Source organism: Cyprinodon tularosa, unplaced genomic scaffold (assembly GCF_016077235.1).
Source record: "Cyprinodon tularosa strain WSP-4 unplaced genomic scaffold, ASM1607723v1 ctg1112, whole genome shotgun sequence".
NCBI lineage: Eukaryota > Metazoa > Chordata > Actinopteri > Cyprinodontiformes > Cyprinodontidae > Cyprinodon > Cyprinodon tularosa.
This window is the reverse complement of record NW_024037908.1, coordinates 1-21,141: the sequence shown is the minus strand read 5'-3', so window position 1 is coordinate 21,141 and position 21,141 is coordinate 1. Positions and strand designations below refer to the sequence as shown.

General features: G+C 42.0%; 1 protein-coding gene across 8 annotated transcripts; it reads right to left on the bottom strand.

Annotated features, from left to right (window-relative positions):
- Nucleotides 1-2,980: 2,980 nt before the first annotated feature.
- LOC119792195 (piggyBac transposable element-derived protein 3-like) lies at nt 2,981-8,416 on the bottom strand. 8 transcript variants are annotated; one of them, XR_005281957.1, is made up of 5 exons: nt 5,806-6,050; nt 5,499-5,549; nt 4,003-4,072; nt 3,807-3,919; nt 2,981-3,734 (listed from the first exon to the last, which is right to left on the bottom strand). XR_005281957.1 is itself a non-coding variant. In XM_038298727.1 (2 exons), exons 1-2 carry the CDS (start codon nt 6,939-6,941, stop codon nt 5,991-5,993), a joined length of 843 nt encoding a protein of 280 aa, XP_038154655.1. In that variant the 5' UTR covers nt 6,942-7,243; the 3' UTR covers nt 5,573-5,990. The 8 variants fall into 8 exon arrangements, 1 of the variants encoding a protein (XP_038154655.1); XR_005281960.1 differs by having other exon boundaries at nt 2,981-3,731; XR_005281961.1 differs by having other exon boundaries at nt 3,807-3,864.
- Between the last annotated feature and the right edge of the window lie 12,725 nt (nt 8,417-21,141).

Below are 21,141 nucleotides of genomic sequence, written 5' to 3'. Positions count from 1 at the left end.
TAGTGGGAGATTTTAACATCCATGCTGACATTGAAGGCGATAGTTTAAGAGCAGCCTTTAATGTTATCTTAGCCACTATTGGCTTTGTTCAAAATGTGAATAGTCCCACACATTCTCATCTTCATACTTTGGATCTTGTGCTGACATACGGCATAGAATGTGAAGAAATAACAGTATTTCCTCACAACCCTGTCCTCTCTGACCACTTTCTAATAACCTTCAGGATTACTTTACCAGAGTTCTCATCCCCCAAAAGAAGGTTCAAATTTAGTAGATCTTTATCAGATAGTGCAGTTATAAATTTTTAAGAATCTGCTTCACTTTCTCTCTCCTCTGTGTCGCTGAGCAGTGCTGCAGAGTGCAAAAGCATAGCTTATTCCCCTTCACAGGTTGATGATTTTGTTGATGGGGTTGCTAGTTCTCTGCGTACTGCCTTAGACAACGCAGCTCCTTTGAAAATGAAAACCATTAAAAATAGAAAGCTTGCTCCTTGGTTTAATGAAGAGCTGGGTACTTTGAAGCAAAATGCTAGGAAACTGGAGAGAAGATATCGCTCCACAGGCCTGCGGGAGTCCTTCCAAGTCTGGAAAAATGGTTTACTGCTGTATAAGAGGACCCTTTGTAAAGCAATAGCAGCATACTTCTCCTCATTAATAGAGGAGAATAAGAATAATCCTAGATTTCTTTTTAATACAGTTGCCAAACTCACCCAGAGCCATAGCTCTGTTGAACCGTCCATTCCACCTGCTCTTAGCAGCAATGATTTTATGGGATTCTTTATAAATAAGATTGATCTTATTAAAAATAAGATCATAAGCACTCCTCTATCCGCGATTGTACCTCAGGTAGTCATGGAATTGTAGGGAATTAATGTGCACCAATGATTAAAATATATACATGTCTTTCACATTAAATAAAGTCTTGCTTTAAAGGTCTAAAAAAGTTTGGTATGTAGTAGAAAAGAGACAGAGGGTCTGGCATGCTGCTCGAAGTGCAACTTTAGATCAGAGCAAGATGCTGCTCTAGGTGCTTTAAGTGCAACTTTAGATCAAACCAAGACAGTGAGTCTAGCACGTTGTGCTAAAAGTGGCTTCTGCACTGAGGCTAAGTTAAGGGAGCACAGATGTCCAGCAAACAGACAGCCGAGCCCAAATAAGGCCTATGCATGAGACATATGCTTGGAAGAATAGAGACACAGGAGGTTTAAGTAACAAGATTATGCCAACCAAGTTAATCAGAAGTTTCTATAATCATGAATCACTGAATGAAAACTTTGCTCTGAAATAATAATGACTGGAATATGATGTGTTTTTGATTTAATGGCAACATATGTTATTATGACTTATAAGAAATATAATCATGACCTGTAATAAAGTTTTTTTTGATTAAATATATAAAAAAAATATGTTTTGAAAAGGACTTTCCTCCGGTAGGATAAAATTAATTAGATTTAACCGAAGAAAATGTATCTAAAATAGTGAAAAGAAAGGAGGAGCTTGGGGGAGGAGCCCCCAACAGCCCGAAATGTATAAAAGAGAAGCTGTTTCGTTGTACACTGTAAAAAAAACGGCCTCATTTTACGGTAAAAAACTGGCAGCTGAGTTGCCAGAAGTTTACCGTCTTTATACGGTAAAATTCTGGCAACTGTTAAAGAAAAATGATTATTTTTAGTCTTTAAGTGTTAATCTTATGGCATGTGTAAAAGGTATGTTGTATACTCTCCTTGTGAACATATTTCTTATTTTGAACAAGTTTGTGAAGATAACCTTTCCTTGAACCAGATTACTAGATTTAAGTTTGTTCTTGAGAATTTATGGTGAGGCCCCCCGCATTCCACACCGAGTCTGTGAGAGCTTATCTTGTGTTTTATGACCCTGAGAGTTCTAGATGACAGGACAAGCTTTCCGCCTTTTCTTGTTAAAACAAAGAAGCAAATGACCCCAGATGTTTGCAGTAAATTTGGGGAAGCTCTAGGCAGTGTCAGAGATGCCGTCTGGTTGGAGGACCGAGGGCCAGCCCCTTTTTGAATGGATTAGTTACAAGAGGATAAAGCTTTCTATATAGAAGTTACAGATCAGATTTTGCTCTTGCAAACTCTCCAAAGATGTCTTGTACGTCTTTGCTTTATTTCCTTCTCTCCATTCATGTCAGGTAATGGAATGTATGTCTCTGTTGTTCTGCAGTTTCTGGTGTAGGTTTGTGCATTGTCTTATTTCTAAGTGTATGCATTGTCTTATATTGGATTAAACTCTGTAATTCTGTGATGTCAACACGCCTTGCTGATTTTCATAGTGACCACACGCAGCTCGCCGAGTGGACCTGGGGAAGGGAAGAAAATGAAAAGCCAACCTTTTTCCAAAGTTAACTATGTTAGAATATTTTCTTCCTTTACACAACCAAAACTGCCAGTTTTTTACCGTATTTCTAAAATAGGGTAAAATTCTGGCAACCAAAGCTGCCAGTTTTTTACCGTATTTCTAAAATACGGTAAAATTCTGGCAACCACAGCTGCCAGTTTTTTACCGTATTTGCTAAATGCAGGATTTTACCGTATTTCTAAAATACGGTAAAATTCTGGCAACCACAGCTGCCAGTTTTTTACCGTATTTGCTAAATGCAGGATTTTACCGTATTTTTAATATACGGTAAAATTCTGGCAACCACAGCTGCCAGTTTTTTACCGTATTTGCTAAATGCAGGGTTTCACCGTATTTTTAAAATACGGTAAAATTCTGGCAACCACAGCTGCCAGTTTTTTACCGTATTTGCTAAATGCAGGATTTTACCGTATTTTTAATATACGGTAAAATTCTGGCAACCACAGCTGCCAGTTTTTTACCGTATTTGCTAAATGCAGAATTTTACCGTATTTTTAAAATACGGTAAAATTCTGGCAACCACAGCTGCCAGTTTTTTACCGTATTTGCTAAATGCAGGATTTTACCATATTTTTAAAATACGGTAAAATTCTGGCAACCACAGCTGCCAGTTTTTTACCGTATTTGCTAAATGCAGGATTTTACCGTATTTTTAATATACGGTAAAATTCTGGCAACCACAGCTGCCAGTTTATTACCGTATTTTGTAAATGCAGGATTCTACCGTATTTTTAAAATACGGTAAAATACCGTACTTCCTAAAATATTTAAAAAAAAATAAAATGTGGTTTTGCCGTAGTAAATACGGTCATGCTGACTGAGGCATAATATCTCCATGAGTGAAAAACACATCCAGACTGGATGATATATTGACATTTTATTGTAAACCCTCCCCCCCAAAAAAAACTTATGGTAAATTACTGGTCTCTGTTCCTACCAGAATTTTACCATACAAATTATAGTACAACACACAAGGAAGTGTAACTTGTCAAGCATTTCTATACAGAAAGTTATAAAGAAAATAATTTCTAATTAAACAAAAATACAGATTACGAGTAATCCACTTAAAGAAACAATTTCTATTTAAAAAGTCAAGTTAAAAAAAGAACTGATTCTATTTTCTGTCCAGTTTCCTCACGGTATTACTGAGATCTGGAAAACAGAAACAAAACAAACAGTATGTGTCCACATAAGAGATAACATATTGTAGAAGACAAAATGGTGATAAAAGGATTCTTGTTCTGGGTTGAGAGTCACAAGTCGCTGAGATCAGACGTTGCTCAGGATGGTTGTAGTCTTCCCAGTCACAGGTTGAAATTGAGACTCGCATGTTGTCAATCGGGTGTTTCCTCTCTGCTGGAAAACAAAAAGAAAAAGTTAGAAAGATGCACTACATGAACATCTTATTCGCTTAAATGTTTGTTTCACCTTTGTTGACTTGCATATGGACACAGGTACTTCAACCAGGTGGTGCGATCATTTCTGACTGAAAATTCAGTAGTTAAACCTTTGTTTGTTGTCAACAGGTGTGATCCTCTGGTCTGCAACCAGACAAAATACACAAACAAAAAACAAATAAAAACAAATATAACTGTTTTAGGCAATTTATGAAATAGATACTCACCATTTATCTGAGTCTCATGAAGGCCAATAGGTTGTCTTCAACCATTTATGTAAGTTACATTTCCTGCAAGCTAGCAGAAACAAAGCTGTAAATGTGAACACTTTTCATACAGGCAAACAAATTGATACAGCTGAGACAATTTATGCTATAGGTTAGTTTTTCTCAGTCACTTTTGGTGCATTTCTCAAGTCATTGTTGGCATTTACAAAACAGTAAGCGCATTTCTCAAAACAATTTGTAGAAACAGGAAAAATAGCATTTGTTTGCTTTCAAAATCCTTAGTTCAGCTCTTAAAATTCTGTCTGTTAACATATCAGTGACTCAAAATAATAAGTTATAGTCTCTCTATGTACAGATAAGACAGTCAAATTGATTAGTCATGAGAAGAGACTACAAAAGGATCATTTACGCCAGTGTTTCTCAACCCTGCTCCTCACCACCCCCTGCTCTGCATGTTTTAGATGTGCCTCTACTCCAGAACAGCTGATTCAAATGATTGGATGACAATCAAGTACTGCAGAAGCTTGTTAATCATCCAGAGATACAATTCAGGTGTGTGGCAGAAGGGAAATACCTAAGCCTGCAGGACAGGGTGACGCTGAAGACCAGGATTGAGAAACACTGATTTACGCTTTTGCTATAATTTATTCATGGACCATGCCTTGGTGATTCAGAAAGAAAAAGACAGAAATGCAGAGAACAAAAAAAGTAGAAAAGGAGCCACAGGACAATCTCCTCAAGGAAAACTGTACAGTGCTGTAGAAATTACATTACATTTTAATTTCCATAGTCACTTTGTTCCTTAACTCCACTGAGGATCTTTTTTCCTCAGTGGGGTTAAGGAATGAACAGTAGGGTGGGAGGACCTCCATCAGCGTCATGTTGTGGGTCTCAGCCATGTCCTGATGTTGGACTGATGGAAACTGGCAGATGTCCTCAGCCTCTTCTGACTCTTCTTCTGCTTTCCTCCCAACTATTTCCTCCTCAGCCTCACTCCTCTTCTTCTCTCTGGCTGTTCACTCTGTCCAGATACTTGTTCATCAGTTCTCAGACATGTAACATTGTGTTGTGTTCTGACTATATAGAGCATAATGTTGCCAACTGATGGTTCACAAGATGCACCTCCAATCTGTTTCAGAAAACTGGTTGATCGTTGGTTGAGCTAATGGTTCATACACTGACCTGTTAGAGAAACTCAGGACTCACTTGGGAGCAATTTACCAATTCAGGACAGATTTAGAAAATAATAGAATATAAATTAATTAATATATGATTCACATTATGACAACTTTAAGACTTATGCATGTTAAGACTTACACAATGAACTGATGCTATTTTGGAAGTTGAGAATTCAACACAGACACGTTGTTGTCCTGTTGTCCTCATTTTCTGTATACACCCTTTATCCTCCGGGTCAAAATGACCCGTCTTCACTAAACCCCCAATATAAGCAGCTTAATTGAATTTTAAATTCTACCTTGTATATTGTCACTCACCACAAAATGTGTGAATACTTGAGTTTTCCCTCTCCACTTGAATTTCTATAGCTTAAGAAAAAAAATGTGCAAAATGAGTTTCGAATGCATTTTTATTCATCACAGTGACTAATTTTCTTTTACTTTTCTCCAGTGAACAAGAGGATGTACAATACAAAAATATGAAAAATAACATAACCCATTCAACTAATTGGCACATGTAGGGCAGTATGCAAGTGCACAGTCTTTGCAGATATATTTCTTACACCTGCAGCACACAGTATGTGTTTTACAGTCTGAGGGCAGAACTGACATCTCTTCCTCTTACTTGGCTTAGCTGGGGAAGTGGCTGTGGTAGATGGATCCTCAGGTTGATCAGGAGCTGCTGCACTCTGAATAGCTTTCACAACTGCTGCTGAGGCTTCTGTGCGGGGGACATGCTTCCTTCTTTCAATGAGTGGAGTTACAAGTGCCTTTCCTAGCTGCTCCAGGAACACCCTCCTCTTGTTGTGCTTATGAGACATCCAGGTTGGGTTGATCTCTATCCAAATCACAAAGGCAATCGTAGGAGGACACATCAATGATGTTGTGGAAGATGACCAGGGGCCAGCGGGCAGTCATTCTTCTGCAGCTATATGCTCCAATCACCTTATCTAGGTTGTCCACACCTCCTTTGTTTCGGTTGAATTCCAGGATAATGATTGGCTTCCTGTCCTCACGGTCACTAGTGTCGCCGTCTTTGTGCAGTGTGCTCAGAAGAACTACATTCTTGTTTTTCTTTGGGAGGTAGGAAACTAGAGTGGTGGTGGGTGTGAAGGCAAACTTTGAGGAGAAGACCTCTCTCTCCTTTGACCCAAGCAGTGCAGGTGGGAGCTCAGGCTTGTTCTTTCGAACTGTACCAACCATGGTGATCTTCCTCTTCAGGAGCTGCTGTCCGAGTTCATAAGAGTTGAAGAAATTGTCACATGTCACATTGTGACCCCTCAGTCCCTCTGTCACATCAAGCACAACTCGCAACCCCTGGTTCTTCTCTGGGCATCCACTGGTTGACTTCCCAGTATAGACTTGCATTTTCCAAGCATAGCTTGATTCGGAAGCCACCCATGACTTGATCCCATATTTTGCTGGCTTGCTGGGCATATACTGCTGGAAAGGACAACAACCTTTGGACAAAAGACATTAGCATCAGTGATTAGTATCAGTGTCACAGAAAACAGTCAAAGAAATCAATAGTGAAAATCACTTTTATTACAAATATGAAAACAGATTACCTCTAAATGGAACCAGTTGCTCATCCACTGTTACATCAGGCTCTGGATTGTAGAGGTAGGGTAACCGCTCCACCCACTTGTCCCATACCTCTCTTATGGCTGCAAGTTTGTCTGTCATACATCTTGCTGGTCTTGATTCACGGTCATCAAATCGCATCAGTCTTGAGTAGGTGTGAAAGAGTTTGAGTGGCATTGTGGCTCGGAAAATTGGCCTTCCACTCTCTGCTTACTTCTGCTACTGATTGATCTGAGACACAACTAAAACTTTGTAACATTTTATGGTTTGTAAATAACTCTGTGACCTTGATTTCAACTCCATTTGCCTCACGGGTCATTTTGACCTGAAGACCATCTTTGTACCTTTTTTTGTACAGCTTACATGGAAATGAGACTAAAAGCAACACTGAACTTTTTCTATTGTCTGGGCCAATCTAGGAAAAGTCTTAAAATCTCAAGTTAAAAAAATTACATTTAGGGGATTTTGGGGGGGGGGGGGGGGGGGGGGGGGGTTAACACAGTGGCGGGTCATTTTGACCCGAGGACAACAGGAGGGTTAACATATTTTGATCAAGACGATAAAAGCAAATTACAATTATAAAAGCATAGAAGTGTACATAACCAGCTACATGATGTACAAAAGCAAAACTTGCAAAAATAATTTTTTGATGTGCAGAAGTGACACAGTAATTTGAAGATTGAATAGGTAGTTTTAGGAATTTCAATTCTGTTCTGAGAGATGCACCCAAACTGAGAAAAGCTGTAAAATATTAATATTTAAATTCTCTTATTTTAAAATCCTTCAACTGTCATGGACCCAGTGACTTTAGTGCAAGTATTTTGGGGGTGAGAGTCAAGACGTCAAAGGAAAATATTAAATAATATCTCTGATGCCAAGCTTTATACTTCTAAGTATTACCAAAGTATTGAAACAAAAGCTAACATGTTCTTCAGAGATTTAACTTGCATGCATGAACATTTCACACTCAAAGTAATTCAAATTAATTATTGAACCAAACTTGGAAAAAGTTGCTTCTGCCATTAACAATAACTTTAAGCACATGTAGTCTAAAGTAGACCAGAAATATAATCTATGCAGCCGTTCCTACAGAAACATTAATGGAAGTGTTGCATCTGTGAAGATTAAATGTTCCGTATAGTAAAAATATATAGCTGCAGTGCATATACATAAACAGCATGGCTCAGAAACTACACATTTCTTTGTCAGTTGGTTAAAGTTAGCTAACTTCAGTTAAAACCGTGAAAGGGACTCACCTGTGATGTGTTGCCCTTCTCCTCCTGAACGTGCAAAAATAGCAGAAATTTGATTTCAAAGACAGTAGCAGCATCTTGACAAGGACCAGGCCTACTGGGCTCTCAGCACCCTAGTTAGCAACCTTAGTTAGCACAGTGACTTTACTGTGTTGAGTTCAGGACACCACTACAGGAACAGAGTTAAAAGAATCTTGCTGCTGATGCTGAAGGATCAAGCAGCAATGCAAACTAGATAATTATTTGTTTACATGACAAATAACAGTCTCCATTTACTGTAAACCCTGCTATTTATCACAATAACAAAATGAAAAACTCTCTAGACAAGGGGTCCCCAAACTACAGCCTGTGTCATTTGGTCTGGCAATGCTGGATCCGGCCAGCCTCCTCATACCAGAGAGCATTCAGTGTATTTTTTTCATATATTGTATTTTCTGGTTTGTGGATTTTTCTTCAACCACCAGGGGGCTCTTGAGCAGATGTTAACTTTCCCTCAAATATATACTAGTCAGTCCCAGTCACCGTTTCACTCACGGTTTTTTCCATTTCCATTCTGGCTAAAAATGTATCTAAAAGCGACCGCGAATGTGTCGTAGTCAGCAATAAATTTACTGACTTTTTTTACAGTGTATTATCAGTTGTTCTCCGGAGATCACCTCAGTGTGTATGCTCTGTGTTTTTCAATAAAACACTCTGGACCTGGAAGACCGCGACTTCTGCCTGTTTTTTAGATTTTTGGTTGAAGACTTTTCTGCCTTTTGACAACTTTGAATTTTTATAAAACTTAGCTTTAATTTTTAAGTCGTTGGGAAGAGAACATCCACGAAAGAATCTGAACCGGGTTTAGACTGCTTTGATCCAGTTGAACTTTCTGAATTAGCAAAATTATTGTCTTCATCTAAGCCTTCAACTTGTATGTTAGATCCAGTTCCAACCAGGTTATTTAAGGAGGAATTCCCTTTGATCTGCTCCTCCATTTTAGATGTGATTAATCTATCTCTGTTACAGGGATATGTACCTAAAGCTTTTAAGGTTGCTGTAATTAAACCTCTGCTTAAGAAACCGTCTCTTGACCCAGATGACTTGGTTAATTATAGACCTATATCCAATCTTCCTTTCTTATCCAAAATTCTTGAGAAAGTAGTTGCCAAACAAGTTTGCGATCACTTACACCATAATGAACTTTTTGAAGAGTTTCAGTCTGGCTTTAGAGCTCATCATAGCACTGAAACAGCTCTGGTGAAAGTCACTAATGATATTCTCATGGCCTCAGATAATGGACTTGTATCTGTGCTCGTCCTGTTAGATCTTAGTGCTGCATTTGATACAGTTGACCATAATATTCTTTTAGAAAGACTTGAATATTTTGTTGGAATTAAAGGAACAGCACTAGACTGGTTTAAATCTTATCTATCTGATCGAATTCAGTTTGTTCATGTTAATGACAAATCTTCCACATGCTCACAGGTTATCTGTGGAGTACCACAGGGATCAGTGCTAGGACCAATTCTCTTTACTTTATACATGCTCCCAATCGGTAGAGTTATTAGACAGCATGGGATTAATTTCCACTGTTATGCTGATGATACCCAGCTATATCTGTCTATAAATCCAGATGAAGCTAACCCATTACATAGATTACAGGCATGTCTTGAAGACATAAAAACCTGGATGACTCTTAACTTTCTGCTTCTGAATGCAGACAAAACAGAAGTTATAGTCTTTGGACCAGATTCTCTGAAAAAGAAACTGATTAGCCAGTCACTTCATTTGGATGGGATTAAACTGATTTCAGATAATAAAGTAAAAAATCTTGGTGTTATTTGTGATCAGGACCTGTCATTTAAATCCCATATCAAAGAGGTTTCTAGAATATCCTTCTTTCATCTGAGGAATATTGCAAAAATGAGCAATCTCCTGTCCAGGGGTGATGCTGAGAAACTAGTCCATGCATTTGTTACTTCAAGGCTGGACTATTGTAATTCTTTACTATCAGGAAGTCCACAAACTGTAGTTAAAAGCCTTCAGCTGATCCAAAATGCTGCAGCCAGAGTTCTAATGAAAATTAAAAAGAGAGATCATATCTCGCCTATCCTGGCTTCTCTTCATTGGCTTCCTGTTAAATCAAGAATAGAATTTAAAATCCTCCTTCTCACATATAAAGCCTTAAATGGCCAAGCTCCATCTTATATCAGAGATCTGATTGTTCCTTATGTTCCTAACAGAGCACTTCGCTCTCAATCTGCAGGTTTACTAGTGGTTCCTAGAATTTCTAAAAGTAGAATGGGAGGCAGATCTTTTAGTCATCAGGCTCCTCACCTGTGGAACCAACTACCAGTTTTAGTCCGTGAGGCAGACACCCTGTCTACTTTTAAGGCTAGGCTTAAAACTTTCCTTTTTGATAAAGCTTATAGTTAGGGTGGCTCAAGTTATCCTGAGCTATCTCTATAGTTCTGCTGCTATAGGCTTAGACTTTTGGAGGACATAGGGACCCCCATTTCATCATTCTGCTTCATTCTCTCTCTGTTCTCCTATTCTGCAGAATCTGTTAGTTCAATCTCTAACCTTCTGCTCTCTCTGCTTTTCCTCAGAGTAGCTTTGCCTCGTCTGTTCCTGTTTGGCTGTGACGTCATCCTGGAAAGAAAGATCAGCTGTGCTGCTTCCATCAACACCCTTGTTTATAGATGTTGGAGATCGGCCTGTTTTCCAGTGTGGTCCTGTTTCTCTGACCGTGACTGAGTGGATGTGCTCTCTTCATCCTCTGTAATGGGAGCTGGCTCGGAGCTCGTCTGCCTGGCTGTGTGTTTCCTGGACGGGGCCACCTTCTACAGCTGCTTTTTGTGTCTCTGCTTCCGTCTCCTTGAACCCCAGTCGGCCTCGGCAGATGGCCGCTCACACTGAGCCTGGTTCTGCTGGAGGTTTCTTCCTGTCAAAAGGGAGTTTTTCCTCTCCACTGTCGCTACAAGCATGCTTAGTGTGAGGGATTGTATTTGAGTCAATGAGTCAATGCAATCAACTGGTTTTCCTTAGATAGAAAACTTTGTATCAATTTGACTGTATGATCTGGTTGATCTGTAAAGTGCCTTGAGATGACATGTGTTGTGAATTTGGCGCTATATAAATAAACTGAATTGAATTGAAAGCTCTTTGATTCTTAAGTCATCTTCCATAAGATTTTTAAAATCCCGATCAATTTTTATAACAGATGTCTGAATTTCATCGAAAAAAGACTAGAAATTGTATTCTGAATACTTGGAACAATAAAGATTGCTATAAAAATTTTTAATTGTTGCACGTATTAATTCCAAATCTTCAGTAACACTACCTTTAATAATTAGTTTCTGGATCTTCTTTTTGGACCGTCTCTGCTTCTCAAGATAGAAAAAATATGAAGAGTTCTTTTCAAGGTCTTCAATCCACCGAGCCCTGGGGCGAATTAAAGCCCACCCTTGCTTTATCTATAAAAACTTCATCTAGTTGAGATTTGAAAACATCAAGTTGACTCAGCTCCTCAGAGGATAAAACTGATTTTGAACATTAAGAGTTAATATTACCAATAAGTTGGGATTGTTTCTGTCTCCTCAGTTTTGAAGCAAGTTTACCTGTCTTTATTGCTGTAGTCCTAACATTAAATTTGAACCACTCCCACTTATTTAAGGGTGACATTTCCATTACTGAGATATCCTCAATAAAGTTCAGGACTGCTGCACAAAAAGTTTTATTATTAAGTAGATTACTATTAAACCTCCAAGCTACATTTGAAGGTGGTTTAGATTTATCTAGAGAGAGAAGCAAGGTGACTGAACAATGATCTGTTAGTGGAGCTGCTGAGATTTAACAGCTCAAAATATTATCTAACATATTATAAGGGATTAACCAGTAATCTAGCCTAGAGCTCTGGCCATTTCCAGAGGGATTGAACCAGGAGTATTGTTTGGTGTTGGGATTTCTAATTCTTCAGCAGTCTGTCAAATTTGTAGTAGAGGTTAAGTTTAAAAAAAAATATTGTTGTACATATGGTGTGGCCCCCAGGAATGGAGACGTTCAATTGATCCATCTAGAGTTACATTAAAATCTCCACCTAAAACAACCTGATCAGTGGAATATTTTGTTTTCCAGTGTTTTATCATCTCTCCTGTGTCTGCAAAAAAATTTAGTATTCATCGCCTTTGTCGTGATTTTATGTTAAATTCTATTCCCCTAACCCTGGGAATTTATATTTCTGATACTTTAAGATGTTTATTGCCCTCACCGGTAGGGGGGTGGGGGGGGTGGGGGGGGAATATCTTATTCAGATACTTTTTTGACTGTTATGTACTGTTTATGGCACACAGCCCTACTAACTGTGTGTTAGAACAATAAATGAAAGAGTGATTCGAGGACTAATCATGGTCCAGCTGTTAATTCTGCACATAAATGGAATAAATTCACCACAACTTTTTTTCTAAATATAAGAGTTTATTAACAAAAATCATTCAGCTCCACGTCAACCTTATTCCAGTTTAACACTCAACTAAAACTTAACTAAACTAAACTATTATGTACAAAGAGGAAGGGGAAAATGGTTGAAAACCAGATTACAGTTTAAGATGGATTCTGTGTTTGAAACCAAAGTTTATCTAGAAGAATTTGGGATACGATCAAATTAGCTTTTCACAAATTTTAAAGAAGTTGGAATGTTTTCAGACTAATTCACAATGCAAATCCATGAGGTGAATAAAACATTATTTGGCCAAATAATGTTTTATTGAATGATTTGCTTAATCAGGAACCAGTAACATTTAGTTAAATTATTCTTTAACCTCTTTGAAATAGCTAGCAGCAAATAGACATCAGGATTCCAATAAATGACTCTTGGTCAGACTTGCTAATGGAAATGTAATGAACATCTGAGGAACACATGAACACTAATGTTATATCAGTGTTTAAACTCTTAGTGGAATAAAGCTTGTCCAAGCTTCAGCAGCAGCTCAGCACATATTCCTGTAGCGTAGCATAGCATGCAGTCCATTCTTTAGGGTCAATTAGCATTGTCTTTACTCAGCAGTAAACACACAATGTGATTAGCATCATCAAAAGACATGTTTGTTCTGTCCCGAAATATGCCAGACCTGCAAACCTTTTTCCATGTCAATTTGGAAAGCTTTAGTTTAATGCATTTGCAGCTCTGCAGTCAGGGCACAGCAGGGTTTCTTTGTCTCAGTCGTTCATCAGGCAGTCCTTCTCTCCAGTCTGGCTCTATAAGTTCTGAAACAATAGAAATGTGTTGCAAAAGGTCTGTTTTGCAGCACTTTTGTTCTGAAAGGTTCTGACTTATCCTTGATGATTCTGGAGATCTGGTTTCCCTGGGGCCCACATCTTCACTATGGTGGAGATCCAGCTGAGGCGGACCCCAGCTTCCTGGACAAGGGAGAAGTCCTAGGAGCAGAAGTCCCCCAGCTGTTATTCACCAAAACTGTGTGTTCTCCTCTGGTCATCCTGTCAAGATGAAATACGGACACTGGTTCCCAATGTCCAAACAGTATGATCATGGCATATGGCGCAACATTTTATTATTATATCCATATACACACACCAGAATTATCTTATTTTGATCAATATCTACTATCACTGTTACCCAGTGGCCATTTGTATCACTGATATGCTCCCACAAGAACCTGGGAACTTATGAAACACAATCATAACCCCTGCAGAATGCAAAGTACCATGACTGAAATAAATTTGGTCACCCCATTGAGGTTTCAAGAATTTAGCCTCCTCATTGGATGAATGAGTTTCCTGAAAAAAAAAACCCCAAAAAACAATTTGCCTTTTGCTCTTTGCAATAAAGAAAAGTAGCCTTACATTTGACATTGTTTTTTTAAACCCCTAGCATTAAGTGAAAGTAAACACAACATGAAATAAACACAGTAGTTGTGCAAAAACTAAGCTTAGGAATGATGAGCAGGAATGAGATAACAGCCAATAACAATTATTTTTAAAAAGTGCAAAAGCCCTTTTAACAAATACAACCAGAGTATGAAACACCAGTGGCAGTAAAAAAAAAAGAAACACAGCGGTGTTTATAGTCAGGGTCCTCTCTTCGATTATCAATAAGGACGAACCTTTCCTTCAAGTATGCATGTTTGCCACAGATCCTGGCTTCCTGAACCAGGGACCATAGTTTAACCTGGGCGATCCTCTCCTCCTTGGAAAAGTCCTCTTTGAAGCTAATGTGCATTGCTTTCAAACTTTAGCATTTTTGGATTTCTTCCAGACCTTATCTCGCATGGTTCACATCCCGAACTGAACGATGGCGGCCCTGGGACGGTTGTTGGCCAAAGTGGCGTCAGCTTTTTCCCCAACCTGTGAACTTTGTCGACCGTATCCCGCAGCCAATCCACGGAGACAGGAATGATCCCGGTGAGGATCCCGATGATTGAATTCTGTATGTTTTCAGAATTTTTCTTGGGCAGTCCAGTCACCCTCAGGTTACAGCATCTCTTGTAACGAGCATGTTCCTTACAGGAGATCCTCAGTGCTGTGTTTTGTTTTTTGAGAGGGTTAACTGTAGCTTGAAGCTCTGTTATGGCTTTCTTATTTACATTAATGGCGACAGTATTTGCTTCAATACGTTTTTCAATACCTTTCAAAATTTCAATCTGATTGTCCATCTTTGTGTTAAGGTCTCCTATCACATGAAGGATATCGTTCGCCGTGTTGTGCCATATGCCATGATCATACTTTTTGGACATTGGGAAGCAGTGTCCATATTTCATCCTGATAGGATGACCAGAGGAGAGAACGCAGCTTTGGCGGATTACAGCTGGGGGAATTCTGCAGCACCCCCTTTTCAGCCAAAGTCACAGGCAAGTCACATGGGAGCCACCAGAGGTGTGAAAACCTACCCCCCTCCCTGTGAAGCCAGAGAAAACCATAGAGCACACAGGATTCTGCCTCTTTTGTCTCTTTTTGCTCTTTCTCCCTCTTCTGATCCAGCCTGCTTCTGCTCCTGCGCTCAAAGCTGGGGCCCACTGTGGCCCACAGTGGAGATGCAGGCCCCAGGGGAACCAGATCCCCAGAACCATCAGGGATAAGTCGAACTCTTCAGAACCTAACTTTTGACCATGATTAGTGCTCGAATCACTCTTTCATCTATTGTTCTAACACACAGTTAGTAGGACTGTGTGTCATAAACAGTATATAACAGCTGAAATAATATCTGATTAAATAAGATATTTCACCACCCCTACAGGGGAGGGCAATAACCATCTTAAAGTATCAGAAACATAAATTCCCAGCGGGCTGGGAATAGAATTTAACTATAGAATCCCAACAGCCGAGTCCTCCTTACATTCAGTCTCCTGTAGCTTCATTTTCTTCTTATTTTTATTCTTAATGGGTGTATGATCCCAGTTTACCTTCTGATATCTACAAGAACGATCAGTCGCAGCCCCGACCAACTCCATTTCTTCAATAATATCTTCGTCGCAAGCCTCTTGAATAGCCGCCCGGTTGTAGTTGTGGTCAGACATACGTGCCTTCATATACAAATTCACAGATGGTGAAAGAAAAACAAACAAAAAAAACACTGAAAGGCTGAAATAGTTTCAAAAAGTTGTTAAACTAGGGACAAAAAACACTGAGGTGCTTTAAAGCAGGGGCTAAAGCACAAAAATAGGGTTAAGTATTGGCTAAAAAGTCTTCCTGGTTAAAACTACATTCCTACTAATCAGAACTGTATATATAGATATCCTAAATTGCATTTTTGCCAGCAAAAGTAAAATTTCAGGCTGCCAAAAATATAATTGTTCTAGTAAGCATACTTTAAAATACCAACATTTCAGATATCTCAAATAAAATTCTTCCTATCTAAAATCAACATTTCAGATATTTGAAATGTAATTCTTACTAGTACAAATGACGTCATATTTCTCATTCATGTGTATTGGGTTTTTACTTCTAGATCTCTAAAATAACATTCTTCCTATCTAAAACTGAATTAGGACGAGGACGAACTCTAATTTCAGATCTCTATAGAGTTACCGTCAGGACTCCTGTCTGTCTGTTTGTGTTTTCTGTTTGTCTCCCTTCCTCCACCAGGAGGCGCCTGGTTCTGCTCTGCCTCCACACATCTGCTGATGGTTACTTCGTTAACGGAGTGTTCTTAATGCGACTGCCACTACCTCGACACCAGAGTGTTTGCCAGTTTTGGGTACTCTAGGTAAGCTGAGTTTAGCTGAGTCAAACTGAGTTCTTGTCAACCTGAGTTTTAACATTGTTTGTCTTTTGCCTCTCGGCAGGAAGTCATCCTGCTTACAGTTTTTTTGGACTTTCTCTCTCTGGAAGGATGAGCTGAGCTACAAACTGAGCTGGGGTTCAAACAGGAGGTTTGGATCCACTTTCCCCAAGAGATCGTTTGAGCTTCGCACTGAGAAAGGGCCGTTCAAGTACCGCAGGAAATCTGAGTGTCAGGACTCAGTCTCTGCTGGCCTGCTTTTTCCCTCTGCTCTCTCCACAGCTGACGGCAATTGACGGATGGGTGGGGTGCGCGCCCTCGCCGTGTGTTCAGCGCTGCACTATAAGATCTGCACTCTGACAGCAGGAGGACGCCAGAGTATTAACCGTTGTTGGTTCTGCTTGCCTTTTACCCCCGAGGCTCAGGCGAAGCAGAGCAGCCTTCCGCCTCAGCTCGTTTCTGGCCCAGCTGATCCCTCGTCTCTGGCTCCTGGAAACCCACTCGGCTTCGTGGACCGCCGAACCGGGCCGTGGAAGGACCACCCCCGGATCCGTCTGGTTCCCCTGCTGTCTCAGGATTTGGCCAGCACCGCTCGGACCCAGCCTGCGCCCTCCTCCACCGGTCAGCTGTCGGAACCTCTCCGCCTGCAGAGCTAAGTTCACTCAGTTCCCCCCCCCGGCCGTTCCCAAGCCTAAGTGGTAAGCCGGCGCGTCTCACCTTCTTCTTCTCCCTCTGCTCTTACCTTCCTCCGCTAATTGTTTCCTCTCCTTAATCCCTAGATTGTTCGTGTTCCGCTCGAGAGATTCGCCTCGCGAACTCCTCTTCTGGTGGTCGTTTCCTAGAGGAGTTACGGATTATTATTTCCTTTAAGAATAAACGTTTTTCCGTGACCTGTTTTTCCTGAGTGTTCTGCATGTGGGTCAGACATATCAGACCAACCATGACAGAAGAATACTCTGGCCAAACAGACCCAGCAGACACTTTAGGCAGGGCGTTAGACGCCCTACAGGATAAGATTCGGCAGGATCGGCAGGATCAGTTTCTTTCAGCATTCGCCGTTGGTTCGGGTTAGGGTTAGAGGCCTGGAGATTGAGGTCCTATTTGTCCCTTTTGTTTTCTTGACTAATGGCCCATTGGTGTCCCAAATGGCAGGAAGGCCAACTGTGCCATCCGGGTAGTTCTCAAACAGTGCCAGGGGGGTTCTAAGTGGGCCAAAGGTGCGCAATGCAATAAATAGCAGACGCACTAGATGGCGGTCTTGCCTTTGGTTTCTGGCGGGACAGGAGTCGCTCCGGAGTCGGACTTTTTTGTGGATTTAGTTTTTAACTCTTTGCGTTCTGGAGGTTTTTTTCTTGGGTTTTTAACCATTTAAATGCCAAACAGTGAGTTTTGGTGGGACAATAGGGTGGAAAACGGTGCCATATGTCTGTAAAAAGTACCTTTGCGGTGTTATCGGAGCGTTTGGCGAGGGGTGAGGTGGGACAAATGGGTCACCGATCGGACACAGGGGCTCACCGCTTGTGTTTTTTGGGCTTTTGAGTGCCAGTGTGGGCTAAGGTGGGCCAAAGGGGTGTTGTGCTGGACACTAGGTGGGTTCTGGAGGACCTGGGGCTGTTCCACGGAGGTCGGTGCGGGCCCAGAGTGCTCCTTCTCTGGGGAGAGGAGCTCCACTCGCTCCCCTGGTTCTGGAGCCTGGTTCTAATGCTGAATGTTCAATCTTTGCTATTTAAAAGTTCAAGTCATTGATGCTCTTACAAACCCTGACAGTGCTGTGCGACCTTCTGTCCGTTTAATACACACTTGTGTCCCCAGCATGGATCTCCATGGGCCCGGTCCCTGGTTCTGGGAGAGGAGCTCCATGGGCCCGGTCCCTGGTTCTCCAGGGGTCAAAGGTCAAGTGCTGTGCGACCTTCTGTCCGTTTAATGCACACTTGTGTCCCCAGTATGGATCTCCGTGGGCCCGTTCCCTGGTTCTGGACCATGGGCCCGGTCCATGGGTTTGTGGCGGGCCCTTGGTGATCCATGGGCCCCTGGTTCTGGACCCATGCCCTGCCAATTGTCGGCACCCAGTGATGCCGACTTCTGTCCTTACTAGTGAGGCGTCTGTCAGGGTTTGTGAGACTTTTGGGTGTGAATATTAATGACAAATGGTACCCACCATCAATGTTTGTGGCGGGCCCTTGCTGATCCATGGGCCCGGTCCATGGGCCTGTGGCGGACCTTGGTGCTTCATCTCTGGGGAGAGGAGCTCCATGGGCCCGGTCCCTGGTTCCGGAGCCTGGTTCTGGACCCATGCCCTGCCAATTGTCGGCACCCAGTGATGCAGACTTCTGTCCAATTAAGGTCCATGGTTCTGTGGCGGGCCCTTGGTGCTCTTTCTCTGGGGAGAGGAGCTCCATGGGCCCGGTCCCTGGTTCCGGAGCCTGGTTCTGGACCATGGGCCCGGTCTATGGGCCTGTGGCGGGCCCTTGGTGCTTCATCTCTGGGGAGAGGAGCTCCATGGGCCCGGTCCATGGGCCTGTGGCGGGCCCTTGGTGCTCTTTCTCTGGGGAGAGGAGCTCAGTGGGCCCGGTCCCTGGTTCTGGAGCCTGGTTCGGGACCCAGGTCATGCTCACAACTGTCCCCAGGTCCCCACACATGTCCCTGGGTTGTTCAGAACCGGGCCCCAGGGTGTTAAAGCTTTGAAAAAAATCAAAGTTTAAGAAATTCGCTTTATGGTGCTGACTTTTGTCCCAGTGCTTCAATATGTCCAGGTGTCCATTCATTGAGGAGTTGAAGCAGCTAAGTTTGTGGTTTGGAAAAATTTAGAAACAAAGTTCTTTTAGGCCTTCAGCGGAGCGTTAAGCGGGGGAGGGGTGGGACAAATGGGACCAAAGAGGGCCAGATGTGAGAAATAAGTACTTTTGCGGCGTTATCGGAGCGTTTGGCGAGGGGTGTGGTGGGACAAATGGGATCATTAGGGTTAAGGTCAGGGACATGTCCAGTTGTTGATAATACCCCTGTGTCCATTAGGGTTAGGGACATGTCCAGTTATGATAATACTCCTGTGTCCCTCACTTATGTCCGTGCCCCTGGTGAGGCAAAGTGACCGTTTGTCCCATTCAAAAGTAATACGGGATGTCCCCATTCATTTATGCCCAGCCATGTCTCATCACTCGGTCAGTACCTCCTTATGTCGTGCCCCTGGTGAGGCAAAGTGACCGTTTGTCCCATTCAAAAGTAATACGGGATGTCCCCATTCATTTATGCCCAGCCATGTCTCATCACTCGGTCAGTACCTCCTTATGTCGTGCCCCTGGTGAGGCAAAGTTACCGTTTGTCCCATTCAAAAGTATGGCGAGTTGGCCCATTCATTTATGCCCAGCCATGTCTCATCACCCGGTCAGTACCTCCTTATGTCCGGGCCCCTGGTAAGGTTGATGCCGACTTCTGTCCCATTCAAAAGTATGGCGAGTTGGCCCATTCATTTATGCCTAGCCATGTCTCAACCCCGATCCACACTAATGTCCCATCGCCAAATGCCTCATCTCGTCCCGAGTTCCTCGGTCCACACTAATGTCCAATAGGAAGTAATGCGGGGTGTCCCCAGCCAATCGTCCTATACTGAGTTATACAAAGTGTCCAGGTGCCCTCTGGTGGTCAATCGGGGAATATACCGATTCGGTACCCTAACCAGTCACTTTTTGAGAGACTTTGCCCACTTTGGGGGTCCGCCCCGGGCTCAGGGTGGGCGTGAAAAATCGGGTGACCCGGGCATAAGGGTCACGAGGCTTTGCCCTATTTTTAGGGCCCGGTCCCCGGAGCCTGGGGCCTCCGGTTTGGCCCCAGGGATTTTTCAAAAAAGGCATTCAAGTGCTACCTTATGTCCGAAAACTTCGCCATTCCCCTATTGTGGGTTAGGGTTAGGGATATAGGATGAAAACCAGAAAATCCGATCGGGCACTCTCAATAACTCAAAAAGTAAAAGAGGTATGGGGCCCATACTTGGGTCAGAGGGACCCATGGTGGGGACCCACATTCTATTAGAGTTTGGTGGGCGTGGCCCCTTTCCTTGACATAGCTGCCATTGACTCCCATACAACCGAAAAAATCGGGCACTCTCTGTAAGTCAAAAAGTATAAGTGCCAATCTCACCAAACTTGGTGTGTATACTCCCCCTGGGCCTTCCCAACTTTCCACCAAGTTTGGTGGTCCTAGCCCCTCCCCTTCCTATAGCTGCCATAGACTCCGATTCATTTTTGAAGTTTCGCTAGGAGCGTCGGGTTAGGTGTAGGAATAGTATCACGATGACATCCCCCTAAATCAGTCCATTGACCAAAAAAGGTATGGTTCAGGGAGTCAAAGGCAAGGCACAGGCCGACGCATATCACTCAAGAGCTCATCTCCCTTTTGTTTAGCCCAGGGAGGAAGTACACAGCAAAAACATTCTAAATAAATAAAAAAAGTTGGATGGAGTTACAGAATAGGATAGCATGGAGGCCCTTTAACAGGTCCCAATATTATCCAAATTCCTCCATATGATTGAAATCAGAGTAAATGATGAAGGTAAGCGTTGATCATATAGTGGAGGTAGAAAGGATACTACAAATGGTCTAACTAAGTAAAATGAATTTTTGGAACACATCATCAGTAGTGGACCTCAAGATCATCGGGTGTTTCGGCCATTATCACTAGACACCCTCACTCGAGGACGGCCCAGACAGGGATGATCAGTCCCTGCTGTGTGTCCAATAGCCAATTAAGTTCAGGTAAAATAATCATTACAAAAGAAAGGGTTAGGGTTAGGTGTAGGAATAGTATCACGATGACATCCCCCTAAATCAGTCCATTGACCGAAAAAGGTATGGTTCAGGGAGTCAAAGGCAAGGCACAGGCCGACGCATATCACTCAAGAGCTCATCTCCCT

Bases quoted from the DNA above. Each gene is read 5' to 3' on its own strand.
- LOC119792195 (XM_038298727.1), bottom strand. From the start codon at position 6,941: ATGCCACTCAAACTCTTTCACACCTACTCAAGACTGATGCGATTTGAT. The intron at 6,641-6,748 runs GTAATCTGTTTT...TTTTGTCCAAAG, and splicing joins GCAACTGGTTCCATTTAGAG to GTTGTTGTCCTTTCCAGCAG.